Source organism: Heterodontus francisci, chromosome 3, assembly GCF_036365525.1.
Source record: "Heterodontus francisci isolate sHetFra1 chromosome 3, sHetFra1.hap1, whole genome shotgun sequence".
Taxonomy (NCBI): Eukaryota; Metazoa; Chordata; class Chondrichthyes; order Heterodontiformes; family Heterodontidae; genus Heterodontus; species Heterodontus francisci.
The window spans coordinates 141,432,531-141,451,166 of record NC_090373.1 but is presented as its reverse complement, the minus strand read 5'-3'; the positions used below and the strand labels follow the sequence as shown (position 1 = coordinate 141,451,166).

General features: G+C 42.2%; 1 protein-coding gene across 3 annotated transcripts in view; it reads right to left on the bottom strand.

Moving 5' to 3' along the window:
- Positions 1-18,636, bottom strand: part of rngtt (RNA guanylyltransferase and 5'-phosphatase) — a 441,527-nt gene that overhangs the window by 80,141 nt on the left and 342,750 nt on the right. For all 3 annotated transcript variants that reach the window (XM_068026609.1, XM_068026610.1, XM_068026611.1), the window contains one exon: positions 1,081-1,147. In XM_068026609.1, coding sequence (XP_067882710.1) covers positions 1,081-1,147 — 67 coding nt within the window. The remainder of the gene's footprint in view (positions 1-1,080; positions 1,148-18,636) is intronic.

Sequence of the window (18,636 nt, the reverse complement as noted above, 5' to 3'; positions counted from 1 at the left end):
TCGGTTGGGGCATAGAGTATAAAAATTGGCAAGTCATGCTGCAGCTGTACAGAACCTTAGTTAGGCCACACTTAGAATATTGCGTGCAATACTGGTCGCCACACTACCAGAAGGACGTGGAGGCTTTGGAGAGGGTACAGAGGAGGTTTACCAGGATGTTGCCTGGTCTGCAGGGCATTAGCTACGAGCAGAGGTTGGAAAAACTCGGATTGTTTTCACTGGAACGACGGAGGTGGAGGGGTGACATGATAGAGGTTTACAAAGTTATGAGTGGCATGGACAGAGTGGGTAGTCAGAAGCTTTTTCCCCAGGGTGGAAGACTCAGTTACTAGGGGACATAGGTTTAAGGTGCGAGGGGCAAAGTTTAAAGGGGATGTGCGAGGCAGGTTCTTTACACAGAGGGTGGTGAGTGCCTGGAAGCTGCTGCCGGGGGAGGTGGTGGAAGCAGGCACGACAGCGACGTTTAAGAGGCATCTTGACAAATACATGAATAGGATGGAAATAGAGGGATACGGACCCCGGAAGTGTAGAAGGTTTTAGTTTAGACAGGCATCAAGATCGGCGCAGGCTTGGCGGGCTGAATGGCCTGTTCCTGTGCTGTACTGTTCTTTGATTGTGGCCTTATATCTGCTAATTCAGACCGTATTTGCCGCAGCTCCAAAAAGTAACCTTTTAATTCTTGACAAAAAGAGCTGAAAAATGCCTCAGACAACTTAGTCTACATATGATTTCCTCAATATATTGTAAACTGTGGTTTTCTCACTTGTGCCAAATTCTCAAATCTATCAATATGCTTACTGTGAATAATAAATTCACAACCGGCATGTTTCAGTATGGAACACAACATGCCCATAAACAATGATGCATGTTTAAGATCATTCTTTTTTCTTTTCTTTTCAATTATATCTGGAACAAAAATCATTTCATTAATATGAAATGTCACTCAGCTTTGGGTTTGATTTTCTCCACATAAATTTCATTACTAAGGTAACATGAACTTTCAGGATTTCATACAACACAAATGTCAATGGACAAAAGTTCCACTGAATTTCAAATCACTGTACTGCTGTTATCACTTACCTTCATCTGTGCAAAAGGGCGTTCAAAATTGCCGACATATAGCAGTCCAACAGTCTGTGTGAGCAACCTTTGGGAAAAAATATACATATATTCATTTCAAACAATAGGATGTGGAAAATCTGTATGCATAAAAGACATAAGCAGCTAGCAATCCCACAAACTCCTTGCAAAGCCAGTACCGAAAATGGGTATAAGTGACTATAGCCACACCTACGCCTTTAAAGATAGAGGGCAGAATTATCCAACCATTGATGTCAATGGATGATCAACTGTGGACAAAACACTTGCTATTTGCTGATAAGCTGTTCGCTGTGCAGAAGCCTGCTATTGTCAAAGGGCCTTGAAAAACTCAGAGCATTATCTCTTTAATATTTACATATTAAAAGTACCTTCAATCTTTTCAGGAGTTAATGCAGTTGTTTAACAGATTGATTCCACCAAAAACCGAATTGGTGTGGGTTGGGGAGAGGGACTGAACTGAGATACAAACATACGAACATACGAATTAGGAGGAATAGGCCACTCGACCCCGCTCCCCCATTCAACAAGATCATGGCTGATCTGATTGCAACGTCAACTTCACATTCCCGCCTACCCCCAATAAACTTTTCACCCTGTTACGACAGTGAGAAAGGTGTCTTGTGTTCCCTTTCAGCCTTCACCTGGTCTTACTGTAACAGGATTTAATGTTAAATACACGGTGTTTTTAGCTCCCCTTTGGTGAACCCTTGTTCATTGCTTTCCAATTATAAGGCAAAGAAACCAGCACAAACAGGCTTTCTTAGGTTTAAAGAAGAAAAGTTGAAATTTCTTAAATTTAAACTCGAATTCGGTAACACCTATGGATACACAAAGTGCCCACAGTAGCATGCATACACGATACACACATGCAAATGGGGACAGAAAGAGAAGAAAAATAAAGTGGAAAAGTTTGAGGCAATATCTGAAGAGGGTTTTTCGTTACTGTGCTTTGAGCTCGCTGTACAGTCCTTGATGGTAGGTAGATCTTGCTTTTCGTTGGGGCCCAGCATTCTTCTTAAACCTTGTTCATTGTAAGAGACTCCCTCTTGGGGTTCATGTGTATTCAGTGGGTTTTGGAGTTCCGTGAGAAAGAGATGAGAGTAGACAGGAGAGGCTGTGGCGAGCCAGCCAGGAGAGTTCTTCTCAGTCCAGGAGCATTTTGCTTTTTGCAGGCTCTCAGTTCAAACTGTACAATTCAGTAACCCCCATGTTACCAAGCAGGTTAGTCATGTGGCTAACTGGTCTGACCACGTCTTGGCTCTGTGTATTGTATAATCTGAGCAGGGAATAGAATGCATTTCCCTGCCTTCAATGTATGTAAAAAAAAAATTCCAGCCAAGGTCTGGCAGTCCTTGTAACAGGCCTTCTCTTCTTCCCAGCAACAATTTGAAATTTAATGTCTGTGGCGAAACTAATATGCCTCATTCTTGGCAGGTGGGGGCCTGCATGACAACCCCTTGTTTATCAAGAATCTATCTACCTCTGCCTTAAAAATATTCGAAGACTCTGCTTCCACCACTTTTTGAGGAAGGGAGTTCCAAAGACTAATGACCCTCAGAGAACAAAATTCTCTTCATCTCGGTCTTAAATGGGTGACCCCTTATTTTTAAATAGTGACCTCTAGTTCTAGATTCTCCCAATAGAGGAAATATCCTTTCCATATCCACCCTGTCAAGACCCCTCAGAATCTTAGATGTTTCAATCAAGTCACCTCTTACTCTTCTAAACTCCAGCAGATACATGCCTAGCCTGTCCAACCTTTCCTCATAAGACAACCTGCCCATTCTAGGTATTAATCTAGTAAACCTTCTCTGAACTGCTTCCAATGCATTTACATTCTTCATTAAATAAGGAGACCATTACTGTACACAGTACTCCAGATGTGGTCTCATTTATGCCCTGTATAACTGAAGCATGACTTCCCTACTTTTGTATTCAATTACCCTTGTAATAAAAGATATTCTATTAGCTTTATTAATTACTTGATGTACCTGCATACGAACCTTTTGTGATTCATGCACTAGGACCTGCAGATCCCTTTGCATCTCAGAGCTCTGCAATCTCTCACCATTTAGATAATATGCTTCTTTTTTATTCTTCCTGTCAAAGTGGCCAATTTCACATTTTCCCACATTATACTCCATTTGCCAGGTCTTTGCCCACTCACTTAACCTATCTATATCCCTTTGTAGCCTCCTTATGTCCTCTTCACAAGTTACTTTCCTACTTATCTTTGTGTCATCAGGAAATTTAGCAACCATACCTTTGGTCCCTTCATCCAAGTCATTTAAATAAATTGTAAAAAATTGAGGCCCCAGCACTGATCCCTGTGGCACACCACTCGTTACATCTTGCCAACCAGAAAATGACTCATTCATGCCTACTCTCGGTTTCCTGTTAACTAGCCAATCTTCTATCCATGCCAAAATGTTACCCCCTACACCATAAGCTTTTATTTTCCACCTTATCAAATGTCTTCTGAAAATCTAAGTGAAGTATATCCACCGGTTCCCCTTTATCCACAGCACATGTTACTTCTTCAAAGAACTCCAATAAATTGGTTAAACATGATTTCCCTTTCACAAAACCAAGTTGACTCTGAGTGATGACCTTCCATTTTTCTAAGTGTCCTGCTAGAATGTCTTTAGTAATAGCTCCTAACATTTTCCCTATGACAGATGTTAAGCTAACTGGCCTGTAGTTTCCTGCTTTCTGATCCCTCCCTTTCTGAATAAAGGAGTTACATTGGCTATTTCCAATCTAATAAAACCTTCCCTGAATCTAGGGAATTTTGGACAAATTAAAACCAATGCATCAACTATCTCACTGGCCACTTCTTTTAAAACCCTAGGATGAAGTCCATCAGGTAGAGGGGAATAGTCAGTCCACAGCTCCAACAATTTGCTCAGTACTACTTCCCTAGTGATTGTAATTTTCTTGAGTTCCTCCTTCCCTTCCACTTCCTAATTTACATCTATTTCTGGTATGTTACTTGTATCCTCTATGGTGAAGACCGATGCAAAATACCTGTTAATTCATCTGCCATCTCCTTATTTTCTATGAATTCCCCACTCACTTTTTATAGGACCAACGCTCACTTTAACTTTTCTTTTTTAAATATCTATAAGTAAGTCTTACTATCTGTCTTTATATTTTTGCCAGCTTTCTCTTGTACTCTAATTTTTCCCTCCTTATTAATCTTTTGGGTGTTCTTTGCTGCTTTTTATATTCTATCCAATCTTCTGACCTGCCACCCAGCTTTGTCCAATTATATGCTTTTTCTTTAAGTTCGATACTATCTTTAACTTTACAGTTAACCATGGATCATGGGTCCTCCCCTTGGAGTTTTTCTTTCTCGTTGGAATGAGATGAGTGACCATGCTGCGAATGGATGAACTTGAATTTATCTAGCACTTTTCACATCCTTAGGATGAACCAAAAATTACTCACAACTGACGAAATACCTTTGAAGTGTAGTCACTATTGTTTTTGCAAGCAAATGTGACAGTAAATTTATGTATAGCAAGATCCCACAAGCATAACATTTGATTAATTACTAGTTAATCTGTTTTGGTGGTGTTGGTTGAGGGGGAATACTAGTCACAACACCAGGAGATCTCTCTGGTCTTATTAGAATTTTGCTATGGGATCGTTTGCATCCTGCTAAACAGAGACACAACTGATCTAATGGAAGCAAGCCAGATTGACAAGAAACTTTATGTATTTTTTTAAAAATAGAGATGTATTTAAACATTACCCTTCATTTAAGCATACTATTCAATTGAGAAACGTGTTCCTTAGGCATTTGCTTAATTCTAGTGTCAGCGTGTCTCAGTTGGTAGCACTCTTGCCTCTGAAACAAATTGTGGTGGATTCAAGCTCCACCCAGGACTCAAGTAAATATTCTGGCTGAACGCGCATTCATTATGGAATGCTGCATTGTCAGAAGTTCCTTCCTTCAAATGAGACATCTGCTGCCTCAGGTGAATGTTTCAAATCTTGCGGTACTATTCAAAGAAAAACAAAATGTTCTCTCGGCGTCCTGACCAGCATTCTTCCCCAAAACACAAATGAACTCGCCATTCATCTTATTGCTTATTTTGTGCATTCCCTACAGTGTTGATGCTCTCGCCTCTGAGCTAGGAGATCGCAGGTTCATGTCTCAATCCAATACTTGAGCACAGAGGCTGACACTTCAGTGCAACACTGAATGGCACATTTTTGCAGGTGCCACCCTTCAGATGAGACGTTAAACCGGGGCCTCATCTGCCCTTACAAGTGGTGGAAAAGATTCTGTGGCACTATACTCAAAGAGGAACAGGAAGTTCTCCCAGTGTCCTGGATAACATTTATCTGTTAACAAATACTACCAAAACTGATTAACTGGTCATTTATTTTGTTGCCTTTTGTGGTTTCTTGCTGTGTGCTAATTGGCTGTTCTATTTGCCTGTGTAACAACAGTAACTACACTTCAAAAAGTAAATCAATTTGCTGTGAAACATTTTGGGAAATACCTGCAATGTGAAAGATGGTATATAACAAGTGCTTGTGCTTCAAAATTAATTAGTTGTCTCTAAAACACTATGTGATGCTTTGAGACCTCACTGCCATCTCTGATTTGTCTCGCTGTTTGAATGACATCCATTGGATGAGCATAAATTCCTTCAATTAAATATTGGAAAGACCTGTTACTCCTTAGCCACTCTCCGAGGCTGAACCAGACTGCTTGCAACTGTGATTTTCTATTTGACCCTGAGCTGAGGTTACAACACCAAAGCTATGTACTTCAACCTCTGTAACATTGCCTGTCTCCCACCCCACCTCAGCTCTTATGCTGTTGCTTTGCCACCTCTAGACTCGACTATTCCAATGCTCTCCTGGCCAACCTCCTGCCTTCAGCTGCCTAGACCCTAAGCTCCAGAATTCCCTTTCTAAACCTCTCTGCCTCTCTCCCCTCCTTTAAGATACTCCTTAAAACCTGCCTCTTTGACCAAGCTTTTGGTACTTGTCCTAATATTTCATGCGCCTTGGGACGCTTTATTATGTTAAAGGCACTATATAAACGCAAGGTGTTGTTGAGACATTGGGTATCATAAAATGACAGAATTGTTAGTGCTAAAGGAGGCCATTCAGCCCATTGTGTTTGCACCGGCTCTCCGAATGACCAATTCATCTAGTGCCATTACCCCGCCTTCTCCCTGTAGCCCTGCACATTCTTCCTTTTCAGATAACAGTCCAATTCCCTCTTGAATGTCTTGATTGAACCTGCCTCCAATGCACACTCAGGCAGTGCAGTCTAGATTCTAACCACTCGCTGCATCAATAGGTTTTTCCTCATGTCGCTCTTACATCTTTTGCCGATCACTTTAAATCTGTGCACTCTCGTTCTCGATCCTTTCACAAGTGGCAACAATTTCTCTCTATCGACTTTGTCCAGACCCCTCATGATTTTGAATACCTTTATCAAATACCTCTCAGCCTCCTCTTTTCCAAGGAAAACAGTCCTAACTTCTCCAATCTTCATAACTGAAGTTCCTCATCCCTGAAACCATTCTCATGAATCTTTTCTGCATTCTCTCCAATGCCTTCATATCTTTCCTAAAGTGCAGCGCACAAGACTGGAAGCATTACTCCAGCTGAGGGGAAACTAGCGTCTTATACAAGTTCAACATAACTTCCTTGCTCTTGTACACTATTCCCCTATTAATAAAGCCCAGGATGCTATATACTTTATTAACTGCTCTCTCAACCTGTCCTGCCACCTTCAATGACTTAGGTACAAAAACAAGCAGGTCCCTCTGCTCCTGCTCCTTTAGAGTTGTACCCCTTATTCTATATTGTCTCTCCAAGTTCTTCTTAACAAAATGAATCACTTCACATTTCTCTGTATTGAACTTCATCTGCCACCTGTCTGCTCATTGCACCACCTTGTCTATGTCCTTTTGAAGTTCTACACTATCCTCCTCACAGTTCATAATGCTTCCAAGTTTCGTATCATCTGCAAACTTTGAAATTGTGCCCTGTACAGCAGGGTCTAGGTCATCAATATATATCAGGAAAAGCAAGGGTCCCAACACTGACCCCTGGGGAACTCCACTACAAACCTCCATCCTAAAGAACATTTGTTAACCACTACTCTCTATTTCCTGTCACTCAGTCAATTTTGCATCCATGTTGCTACTGTCCCATTTAACCCATGAGCCATAATTTTGCTTACAAGTCTGTTGTGCGGCACTGTATCAAATGCCTTCTGGAAGTCCATGTACACCACATCAACAGCAGTGCCCTCATCAACCCTCTCTGTTACCTCATCAAAAAACTCCAGCAAGTTAGATAAACATGATTTTCCCGTAACGAATCTGTGTTGGCTTTCCTTAATTAACCCGCATTTGTCCATGTGACTATTAATTTGATCCTGAATTATTGTTTCAAGAACTTTCTCCACCACCAAAATTAAACTGACTGGCCTGTAGTTGCTGGGCTTATCTTTACCCTTTTTGAACAAGGGTGTAATATTTGCAATTCTCTGGTACCACCCCTGAGTTTAAGGAAGACTGGAAAATTATGGCCAGTGCCTCCGCAATTTCCACTCTCACTTCCCTCAGTATCCTTGGATGCATCACATCTGGTCTTGGTGCTTCATCAACTTTAAGCATAGACAGCCTATCTAATACCTCCTCCTTATCAATTTTAAATCTTTCTAGCGTATTAATTACCACCTCTTTCACTGTGGCCTGGGTCGCATCTTCTTCAGCGGCAAAGACAAATGCAAGGTATTCATTTAATACCTCAGTTATTCCCCCTGCCTCCACACGTATGCCCTTTGGTTCCTAATCGGCCCTACTCCTCCTTTTACTATTTATATGCTTACAGAAGACTTCGGGATTCCCTTTTATGTTAGCTACCAGTCTCTCTTCATACTCTCTCTTTGCTTCTCTTATTTGCTTTTTCACTTCCCCTCTGAACCTTCTATAGACATCCTGGTTCTCCATTGTATTATCTACCTGACATCTGTTATAAGCACACTTTTTCTTCTTCATCTTGATCTCTATCTCCTTTGTCATCCAGGGAGCTCTGGATTTATTTGGCCTACCTTTGCCCTTCAAGGGAATATACCTTGACTGTGCCCGAAATATTTCTTCTTTGAAGGTAGCTCATTGCTCAGCTACTCTTTTTCCTGCCAACCTTTGATTCCAATTAATTCAACCCGGATCCATTCTTGCCCAATTGAAGTTGGCTTTCCCCCAGTTAATTATTCTTACTCTAGATTGTTCTTTGCCCTTTTTCATAACCAATCTAAATCTTATGATACAATGATCACTGTCCCCTAAACGCTCTCCAACTGAGATTTGATCCACTTGGCCCACCTTATTCCCAAGCACAGGTCCAGCAGTGCCTCCTCTCTCATTGGGCTGGAAACATACTGCTATAGAAATTTTTTCTGAGCACACTCTAGGAACTCTTGCCCCTCTCTGCCCTTCACCCTACTACTATCCCGGTCTATATTTAGATAATTAAAGTCCCCCATTATAACTACTCTATAATTCTTGCATCTCCCTGTAATTTCCTTGCAAATTTGTTCCTCTTCATCCTTTCCACTAGTTGGTGGCCTATAGACTACACTGAGCAATGTAATTGCACTTTTTTTATTCCTTAGCTCTAGCCAAATAGGTTCCGTGCTTGAACCCTCAGGGATATCCTCTCTCTCCAGCACTGCAATGCCCTCCTTAATCAATACCGCCACCATCTCCCCCCTCCCCACTTTTTCTTCCTTTTCTATCTTTCCTGAACACCATGTATCCAGGAATATTTAACACTCAGTCCTGCCCTTCTTTGAGCCAGGTCTCTGTTATAGCCATAACATCATATTTCCATGTCAATCTGCACCTGTAACTCACCAATCTTATGAACAACACTCTGTGAATTTACATACATGCACATAAACCTTGATTTAGACTTTAGGTAATGCACGAGATGGTGTAAATTCTTTCGATGAAAAGAAAATAATCTTGCTGCTAAGCAGAGGAATACAGACTTTTCAGAGTCCTGTCAACAATCTTTGTTTTAAACTGACAGAATTTTTATATTTTCCTCAGAGTATGAGGAACGCAGACATGAAATCTGCATTTTGAAACCTTCAAAGGGGCAAAGTAAAAAGAGCAGCATAGGTATGAACAGCTTAACATGCAAATGAGGACGTTTTCATTATTCATTTTTTCAGTACTTCATCAATTTGGCAGAAGATATCAAAATACATTAAATGATCAGGCAACATGTCACAGTTTCATCACAACTCGACTGGCAGCAGAGTTCAGTTCACAAATACGTCCAGAGAAGTGATATTTTATGAAGAGGTACAGCAATAGAGACATATCTGTTAAAATTCTCATTTCAAACATAATCTAGGTACGTTTCTTTTCAGAGAAGCAATGGTAAAGGTTACACAAATGCAGCTAATTTCTGCTCTCCGGGATCCTACCGAATAGCCAGGAACAAATGAAGCAGAGTGACAGTCAGGCTTGAAGCAAGCTTTTTGGCAGACCAGTTTCTTCAATTCTATTTTAAGTATTCTTCATTCAAATTTTTTTTCTTAAAAAGTCAGTTGTGGAGGACATGCTTTTCCTTGTGAGATAAGTGAAAATTCTGCTGCTCAGCATCTCCTTAAGCAACAGGATTTACAGCAGGTACCCACAGGTAAGAACTCATAGAAAATAGGAGTAGGCCATTCAGCACTTCCAGCCTGCTTCGCCATTCAAAAAAGATCATGGCTGATGGTCTAATTCAGTACCCTGTTCCCATTTTCTCTCCATATCCCTTGATCCCTTTGGCATGAAGAAATATATCTATCTCTTTCTTGAATATATTTAATGACTTGGCCTCCACTGCCTTCTGCAGTAGAGAATTCCACAGGTTCACCACTCTCTGAGCGAAGAAATTTCTCCCCATCTCGGTTCTAAATGGCATACCCAGTATCCTGAGACTGTGACCCCTGGTTCTGGACTCCCCAGCCATCGGGAACATTCTCCCTGCATCTAGCCTGTCTAGTCCTGTTAGAATTTTAGGTTAGGTTTCTATGAGATCGCCTCTCATTCTTCGAAACTCTAGTGAATATAGGCCTAGTCGATATAATCTCTCCTCATACGTCAATCCTGCCATTTATGGAATTAGCCTAGTAAATCTTCTTTGCACTCCCTCCATGACAAGAACATCCTTCCTCAGATCAGGGGACCAAAACTGCATACAATAATCCAGATGTGGTCTCACCAAGGCCCTGTAAAACTGCAGTAAGAAATCCTTGCGCCTGTACTCAAATCCTCTTGCAATGAAGGCCAACATATCATTCGCCTTCCTAACTGCTTGCTGCACCTGAATGCTTGCTTTCACCGACTGGTGTACAAGGATACCCAGGTCTTGTTGCACCTCCCCCTTTCCCAATCTGTCACCATTCAGATAATAATCTGCCTTTCTGTTTTTACAACCAAAGTGGATAACCTCACATTTATCCACGTTATACTGCATCTGCCATGCATTTGCCCACTCACCCAACTTGTCCAAATCACATTGGAGCCTCTTTGCATCCTCCTCACAGCTCACATTATCCCCCAGCTTTGTGTCATCTGCAAACTTGGAAATGTTACATTTAGTTCCCTCACCCAAGTCATTAATATATACTGTGAATTGCTGGGGCCCAAGCACCCTGCGGTACCCTACTAGTCAGTGCCTGTCACTCAGAAAAAGATCTGTTTATTCCTACTCTCTATTTCCTGTCTGTCAACCAATTCTCAATCCATGCCAGTATATTACCCCCAATCCCACGTGCTTTACTTTTGCACACTAACCTCTTATGTGGGACCTTACCAAAAGCCTTCTGAAAATCCAAATACACTACATCCACTGGTTCTCCCTCATCTATTCTACTGGTTACATCCACAAAAAACTCCAGTAGATTTGTTGAGCATGACTTCCCTTTCGTAAACCCATGCTGACTTTGCCCAATCCCGTTTATGCTTTCCAGGTGTTCTGCTATCACATCCTTTGGAATAGACTCTAGCATTTTCCCCACTACTGACGTAAGGCTAACTGGTCTGTAGTTCCCTGTTTTTTCTCTCCCTTTTTTCAATAGTGGGGTTACATTTGCCACCCTCCAATCTGTAGGAACTGCTCCAGAGTCCATAGAATTTTGGAAGATGACCACCAATGCATCCACTATTTCTATTAATCTCCCTAACACTCGTGTTTAACCATGCTGCAGCAGCACATTGGTACTCTTCCCATCACAATTTTGACAGTTTTCTTTTTCTTCGAACAAACTATGAGCACGTGACCTCTCCAACCACTTGTCAATGTCAGAGTTGAGCCAGCCACAAATGCAATGTAAAAACAATTTGACTTACCCACCACTTTTACCTCCCTCCATTTTTAGGGTCTCCCCAAAAGCTTCAATGGAAACACAGCGGGGAAACACGGGTGGGATCTTGATGAAGCAGAGCATTAGTGCTCACAAAGGAAATATTAGAAGATAAGGACACAGTGAAGCCAGCAAGATTATTAGCTCTAGCTGACATTTGATTGACTAATGAAGGATGAAAGCAGTTGAGAAATGGCACTGGTTTGAAAGAGAGCTTGAGCCTAGTGTTAGGAATGAAAACTTATGCTTCAAAACTTGATATTCACACTCTTACACCAGTCTTGCAGACGAGTCTTCAATTTTAGATGGTGTAACAATATTTTCATCATCAGACCCCTTTCCTATCCTGAGTGGCGTGAAACAGGGCTGTGTTCTCGCACCTACATTGTTTGGGATTTTCTTCTCCCTGCTGCTCTCACATGTGTTCAAGTCTTAAGAAGGAATTTTCCTCCACGCAAGATCAGGTGGCAGGTTGTTCAACCTTGCTCGTCTAAAAGCGAAGACCAAATTACAGAAAATCCTCATCAGGGAACTTCTCTTTGCTGATGATGCTGCATTAACATCTCACACTGAAGAGTGTCTGCAGAATCTCATCGACAGGTTTGTGGCTGCCTGCAACGAATTTGGCCTAACCATCAGCCTCAAGAAAATGAACATCATGGGACAGGACGTCAGAAATGCTCCATCCATCAATATCGGCGACCACGCTCTGGAAGTGGTTCAAGAGTTCACCTACCTAGGCTCAACTATCACCAGTAACCTGTCTCTCGATGCAGAAATCAACAAGCGCATGGGAAATGCTTCCACTGCTATGTCCAGACTGGCCAAGAGAGTGTGGGAAAATGGCGCACTGACACGGAACACAAAAGTCCACGTGTATCAAGCCTGTGTCCTCAGTACCTTGCTCTACGGCAGCGAGGCCTGGACAACGTATCTCAGCCAAGAGCGACGTCTCAATTCATTCCATCTTCACTGCCTCCGGAGAATCCTTGGCATCAGGTGGCAGGACAGTATCTCCAACATTGAAGTCCTCAAGGCGGCCAACATCCCCAGCTTATACACCCTACTGAGTCAGCATCGCTTGAGATGGCTTGGCCATGTGAGCCGCATGGAAGATGGCAGGATCCCCAAGGACACATTGTACAGCGAGTTTGTCACTGGTATCAGACCCACCAGCTGTCTCCGCTTTAGAGACGTCTGCAAACGCGACATGAAGTCCTGTGACATTGAACACAAGTTGTGGGAGTCAGTTGCCAGTGCTCATCAGAGCTGGCGGGCAGCCATAAAGTCAGGGGTAAAGTGTGGCGAGTCGAAGAGACTTAGCAGTTGGCAGGAAAAAAGACAGAAGCGCAAGGGGAGAGCCAACTGCGAAACAGCCCTGACAACCAATTTTATCTGCAGCACCTGTGGAAGAGTCTGTCACTCTAGTATCGGCCTTTATAGCCACTCCAGGCGCTGCTCCACAAACCACTGACCACCTCCAGGCGCTTACCCATTGTCTCTCGAGACAAGGCCAAAGAAGAAGAACAACAATATTTTCTATTCTCTGTTTATTCCTCGTCACCAGCAACATACCCTCTAATTTTCTTTGTAGTGCATGGGCGATTTGTTCAAGCCCTTTAAATTTTTTTGCATGGTTGCGCATGCATGGTAACTTAAAGGGGCCAACGTCTGCACAGGAACCTTTGGGTTGCTGTGCAGCTTCACAGCTTAGAGGCAGCAACGGTCACCAGTACATCCTTTCGAGAAGAAAAATGCTCCAAGTTCCTTTATTTAAAAAACCTCACTATCAAGCATAGAATCCTCTAACAGTTAGCAAATTTATTATGCAATCAAGTCATAATCTTTTCTTATATGCCTTCCCCATTGTCCTGGTGTCCATTGATGATTCAAAGGGCATGCAGATTCGAGATAGTGCAGATAGGAACATAATGGAATTGGCAATTTACTGGACTATTCACTAATTTTTCATCAAGGGTTTTTATTAATGCAGCAAAATCAAGGATTTCACTGACATACTGATTGTAATACAACTCAATGAATTTTTCTTAATGGCAAAAAGAAAATATTGGCATAAATCCATAAACATTGAACCATAAAAAGGAATCGGTAAAGCATTTGATACAGTACTATGAGCATGTTTAATACATTTTTGAATTAGATCAACCAATGCCCTTTACCCCAAATTATTTGTTTAAAGGTTAGGTTGTAATCAGATATTACAAGTTTCATCTGTCCTGCATCAGGCACCGACTATACCCAATTCCAAGAGAACAGGTTGGAGACTTGGCTCCGTAGATACAAGCAAGCTAAGAGCAACAGTGGGCTCCATAATTTTCTACTGTACTCCCTATTTTTTGCAGTACTCAGTTCCAACTGGGAGCACTGAACGTTCAGGCCAAAATACTTTTCAATTGTCTTTGGGGACCAGAACGACTACTATGTGGAAAACTATGGAACTACTTGCTGCTAATAAGCTCATAAATGAAATGCAGTTTTTGCTATCTGGTTTCCAGCCTAAGGTAGTGCCGTATTATATTTTGCCTCCTGCAATTTTCTGAGAACTACATAATCCCCTCATCCCTATTAAAAAGAAACTACAAACATAAAAATTACTTTTTCTTTAGATTTCCTTATTGCTGCAGACAGAAATTTTCCCTAACCTATTGAAAAGCTTGAATGGGATCAACATGATCTGTCACTATGTTTTCATTAAATAATATGGAAATAGGTTAAGTTGTGCATTGAATGGAATGGAATTGTTGAATACAGAATCATAGAGTGGTTACAGCACAGAAGGAAGCAATTCGGCTAGTCGAGCCCATGTCAATTCTCTGGAAAAGCAGTTTAGCTAGTTCCAATCCCCCAACAAAAAAACCTAATCATTTTTCTTTTTTAAAAAATAAGTTCAAATTATACAGTACTGCATGATGTCCTTGTAACCTTGGCAGATTTGCTCACTGGAAATCTTACTTATTGACTATGGCATTAAACTGCAATTTATACTCTTCAGAAATACTAAAATATGTAAAATTGTGTACATAGGAGAGAGAGAGAAAGAATATTCCATGGCAATATATGCTTTGAGAAAGCTGAACAACATATTTGAATTAAATTCAGAAATAACATTGTTACAAAAGGTTTTATTTTTGTACTAAAAATCTGAGACTTCTGTGTGTTTTAAAAAACTAAAAAAAGGTTTTTCAGTGGACTTGGACACCTGCAAATAGCTGGATATTTTGCATGTTGACTTTGTATACAAGAATAAGAAAAGCATGCAGTTTCAAGGAAGCCAGCCAGGAGTTTGACCTCCTCAAAGCAACACTTAGAAAGACAGTGCAGACTCTCTGTCTCATCACATGATAGGCTCAAGAAGGCTTTTTGCTTTCATAGAGTCATAGAGTCGTACAGCACAGAAACAGGCCCTTCGGCCCACCGCCGAGATTAATCCCACCTGCCTGCATTAATTCCATATCCCTCTATGCCTTGCTCATTCAAGTACCTGTCCAGATGCCTCTTAAATGTTGCGACTGTTCCTGCCTCCACCACCTCCTCTGGCAGCTCATTCCAGATACCCACTATTCTTTTAGTGAAAAATTTACCCCTTTGATCCTCTTTAAACCTCCTCCCTTTCATCTTAAATCTATGCCCTCTAGTTTTAGTCACCCCTCCCATGGGAAACAGACTCTGGCTATCTACCCTATCTATGCGTCTCATTTTAGAGACCTCTATCATGTCCCCTCTCAGCCTCCTTCGCTCCAGGGAAAACAGACCAAGCCTATCCAATCTCTCTTTATAACTCAAGCCCTCCAAACCAGGCAACATCCTTGTGAATCTTTTCTGCACCCTCTCTAGTTTAATCACATCTTTCCTGTAGTACAGCAACCAGAACTGCACACAGTACTCCAAATGCGGCCTAACCAACGTTATGTACAACTGTAACATGACATCCTAACTCTTGTACTCAATGCCTTGGCCGATGAAGGCAAGCATGCCATACGCCTTCTTCACCACCCTGTCTACCTGTGTTGCCACTTTCAGGGAACTATGCACTTGAACCCCAAGGTCTCTCTGCTCAACAACACTCCCCAGTGCCCTGCCATTCACTGTATATGTCCTGCACTGGTTTATGGGCGGCACAGTGGCGCAGTGGTTAGCACTGCAGCCTCACAGCTCCAGCGACCCGGGTTCAATTCTGGGTACTGCCTGTGTGGAGTTTGCAAGTTCTCCCTGTGTCTGCATGGGTTTCCTCCGGGTGCTCCGGTTTCCTCCCACAAGCCAAAAGACCTGCAGGTTGGTAGGTAAATTGGCCATTATAAATTGCCCCTAGTATAGGTAGGTGGTAGGGAAATATAGGGACAGGTGGGGATGTGGTAGGAATATGGGATTAGTGTAGGATTAGTATAAATGGGTGGTTGATGGTCGGCACAGACTCGGTGGGCCGAAGGGCCTGTTTCAGTGCTGTATCTCTAAACATAAACAACTTCCCAAAATGCATCACTTCACACTTGTCTGCGTTAAATTCCATTTGCCAATCCCTTGCCCACTTTCCCAGTTTATCTATATCCTGTTGTAACCTTAGACAACCTTCTTCACTGTCCACTATACCACCAATTTTGGTGTCATCTGCAAACTTACTAATCATGCCCCCTACATTCACATCCAAGTCATTAATATATATGACAAACAACAGAGGGCCCAGCACCGATCCCTGCGGCACACCACTGGTCACCGGCCTCCAATCTGAAAAACAACCCTCCACTACCACCCTCTGCCTCCTATCACCAAGCCAATTTTGTATCCAATTTGCTAGCTCACCCTGGAACCCATGTGCTCGAACCTTCTGGACCAGCCTACCATGCGGGACCTTGTCAAAGGCCTTGCTGAAGTCCATGTAGACAACGTCCATCGCCCTGCCCTCGTCAATCCTCTTGGTCACCTCCTCAAAAAACTCAATCAAATTCGTGAGACAGGATTTCCCATGCACAAAGCCATGCTGACTATCCCTAATCAGACCATGCCTTTCCAGATGCATATAAATCCTTTCTCTCAGAATCCCTTCCAATAACTTTCCCACCACTGATGTAAAGCTCATTCGTCTGTAGTTGCCTGGCTTATCCCTGCTGCCCTTCTTAAATAAAGGCACAACATTAACTATCCTCTAGTCTTCCGGTACCTCACCAGTGGCTAACAATGATACAAAAATCTCTGCCAGGACCCCAGCAATCTCCTCCCTTGCTTCCCATAGCATCCTAGGATACACCTAGTCAGGCCCTGGGGATTTATCCACCTTAATGCGCTTCAAAACCTCCAACACCTCCACCTTTGTAATGTTGATATGCTCCAGGATATCGCCTTCACTTTGGACTTTTAAAAACCATTGAGTTGGACAAACTTAGACCTGACCTGCCTGGAGTCTGGAGAAAAAGACCTCTCTCTGTAAAGGAGACTTGCATCACTTGAAAAGAAATCCTGCATTGAAAGGTGGCAGATTCCATTTGCCTCCTGTCTCTGAAGAATTCCTGCATCCAGTGTGGTTCCTGTTGCCTCCTGTGTTTTGGGAAATCCTGGAACCAGCAAAAAGCTTCTCCTGCTGTGTTGCTGCTGTGAGTCCTGAGCAGACCAGTTGCAGCACCCCTGCTGAAAGACCTGTGTGACGCCTGCTGTAGTTCAATTGCCTTGAATGTCTACCCATCAAAGACTGTTCATCAGCCTCACCTGGAGAGACTATGAGTGGCACCTGACTATTTGACTCTGGGACACCTCACCCAAAGATTACCTAACAGAACGAAACAAACTGACATTTTTTTATTATTCCTTCTATTCCTAAGAAAGAGCTGTAAACCTAAATCCTTTTTCCCCAGTAAAACATTTTTTTAAATGTATGTGCGTGCGCATGAGGGCTAAGGAACGAAGGAGCTTTTAATATGAACATATGAATTAGGAGGAGTAGGCCACTCGGCCCATCCAGCCTGCTCCACCATTCAATAAGTTCATGGCTGAACTGATTACTCCACATTTCCACCTACCCCCGATAATCTTCCACTCCCTTGACTACCTCTGCCTTAAAAATATTCAAAGACTCTGCTGCCACCGCCTTTTGAGAAAGAGAGTTCCAAAGACTCACAACCCTCAGAGAAAAATTGTCTCCACATCTCTGTCTTAAATGGGCGACCCCTTTATTTTTAAACAGTGACCCCTAGTTCTAGATTCTCCCACAAGGGGAAACATCCATTTCACATTCACCCTGTCAAGACCCCTCAGTATCTTATATGTTTCAATCAAGTTGCCCCTTACTCTTCTAAATTCCAGCGGATACAAGCCTATCCTGTCCAATCTTTCCCTGTAAGACAGGTCACCCATTCCAGTTATTAGTCTAGTAAACATTTTTTGTACTGCCTCCAACGCATTTACATCCTTCCTTAAATGAGGAGACCAGTACTGTACACAGTACTCCAGATGTGGTATCACCAATGTCCTATATAGCTGAATCATAACCTCCCTACTTTTGTATTCAATTACCCTCCCGATAAACAACATTCTATTAGCTTTCCTGATTAGGTGCTGCACCTGCATCTAACCTTTTGCGATTCATGCACTAGGACACTCAGATCCCTCTGCATCTCAGAGCTCTGCAATCTCTCACCATTTAGATAATATGTTTCTTTTTTATTCTCCCTGCCAAAGTGGACAATTTCACACTTCCCCACATAATACTCCATTTGCCAGGTCTTTGCCCACTCACTTAACCCACCTATATCCCTTTGTAGCCTCCTTATGTCCTCTTCACAAGTTACTTTCCTACCTATCTTTGTGTCATCAGAAAATTTAGCAACCATACCTTCGGTCCCTTCATCTAAGTCATTTATATAAATTGTAAAAAGTTGAGGCCCCAGCACAGATCCCTGTGGCACACCACTCGTTACATCTTGCCAACCAGAAAAAGACCCATTTATGCCTACTTTCTGTTTCCTGTTAGCTTGCAAATCTTCTATCCATGCCAATAGGTTACCCCCCCCTACACCATGAGCTTTTATTTTCTGCAATAACCTTTGATGTGGCACCTTATCTAATGCTTTCTGGAAATCTAAGTACAATGCATCCACCAGTTTCCCTTTATCCACAGC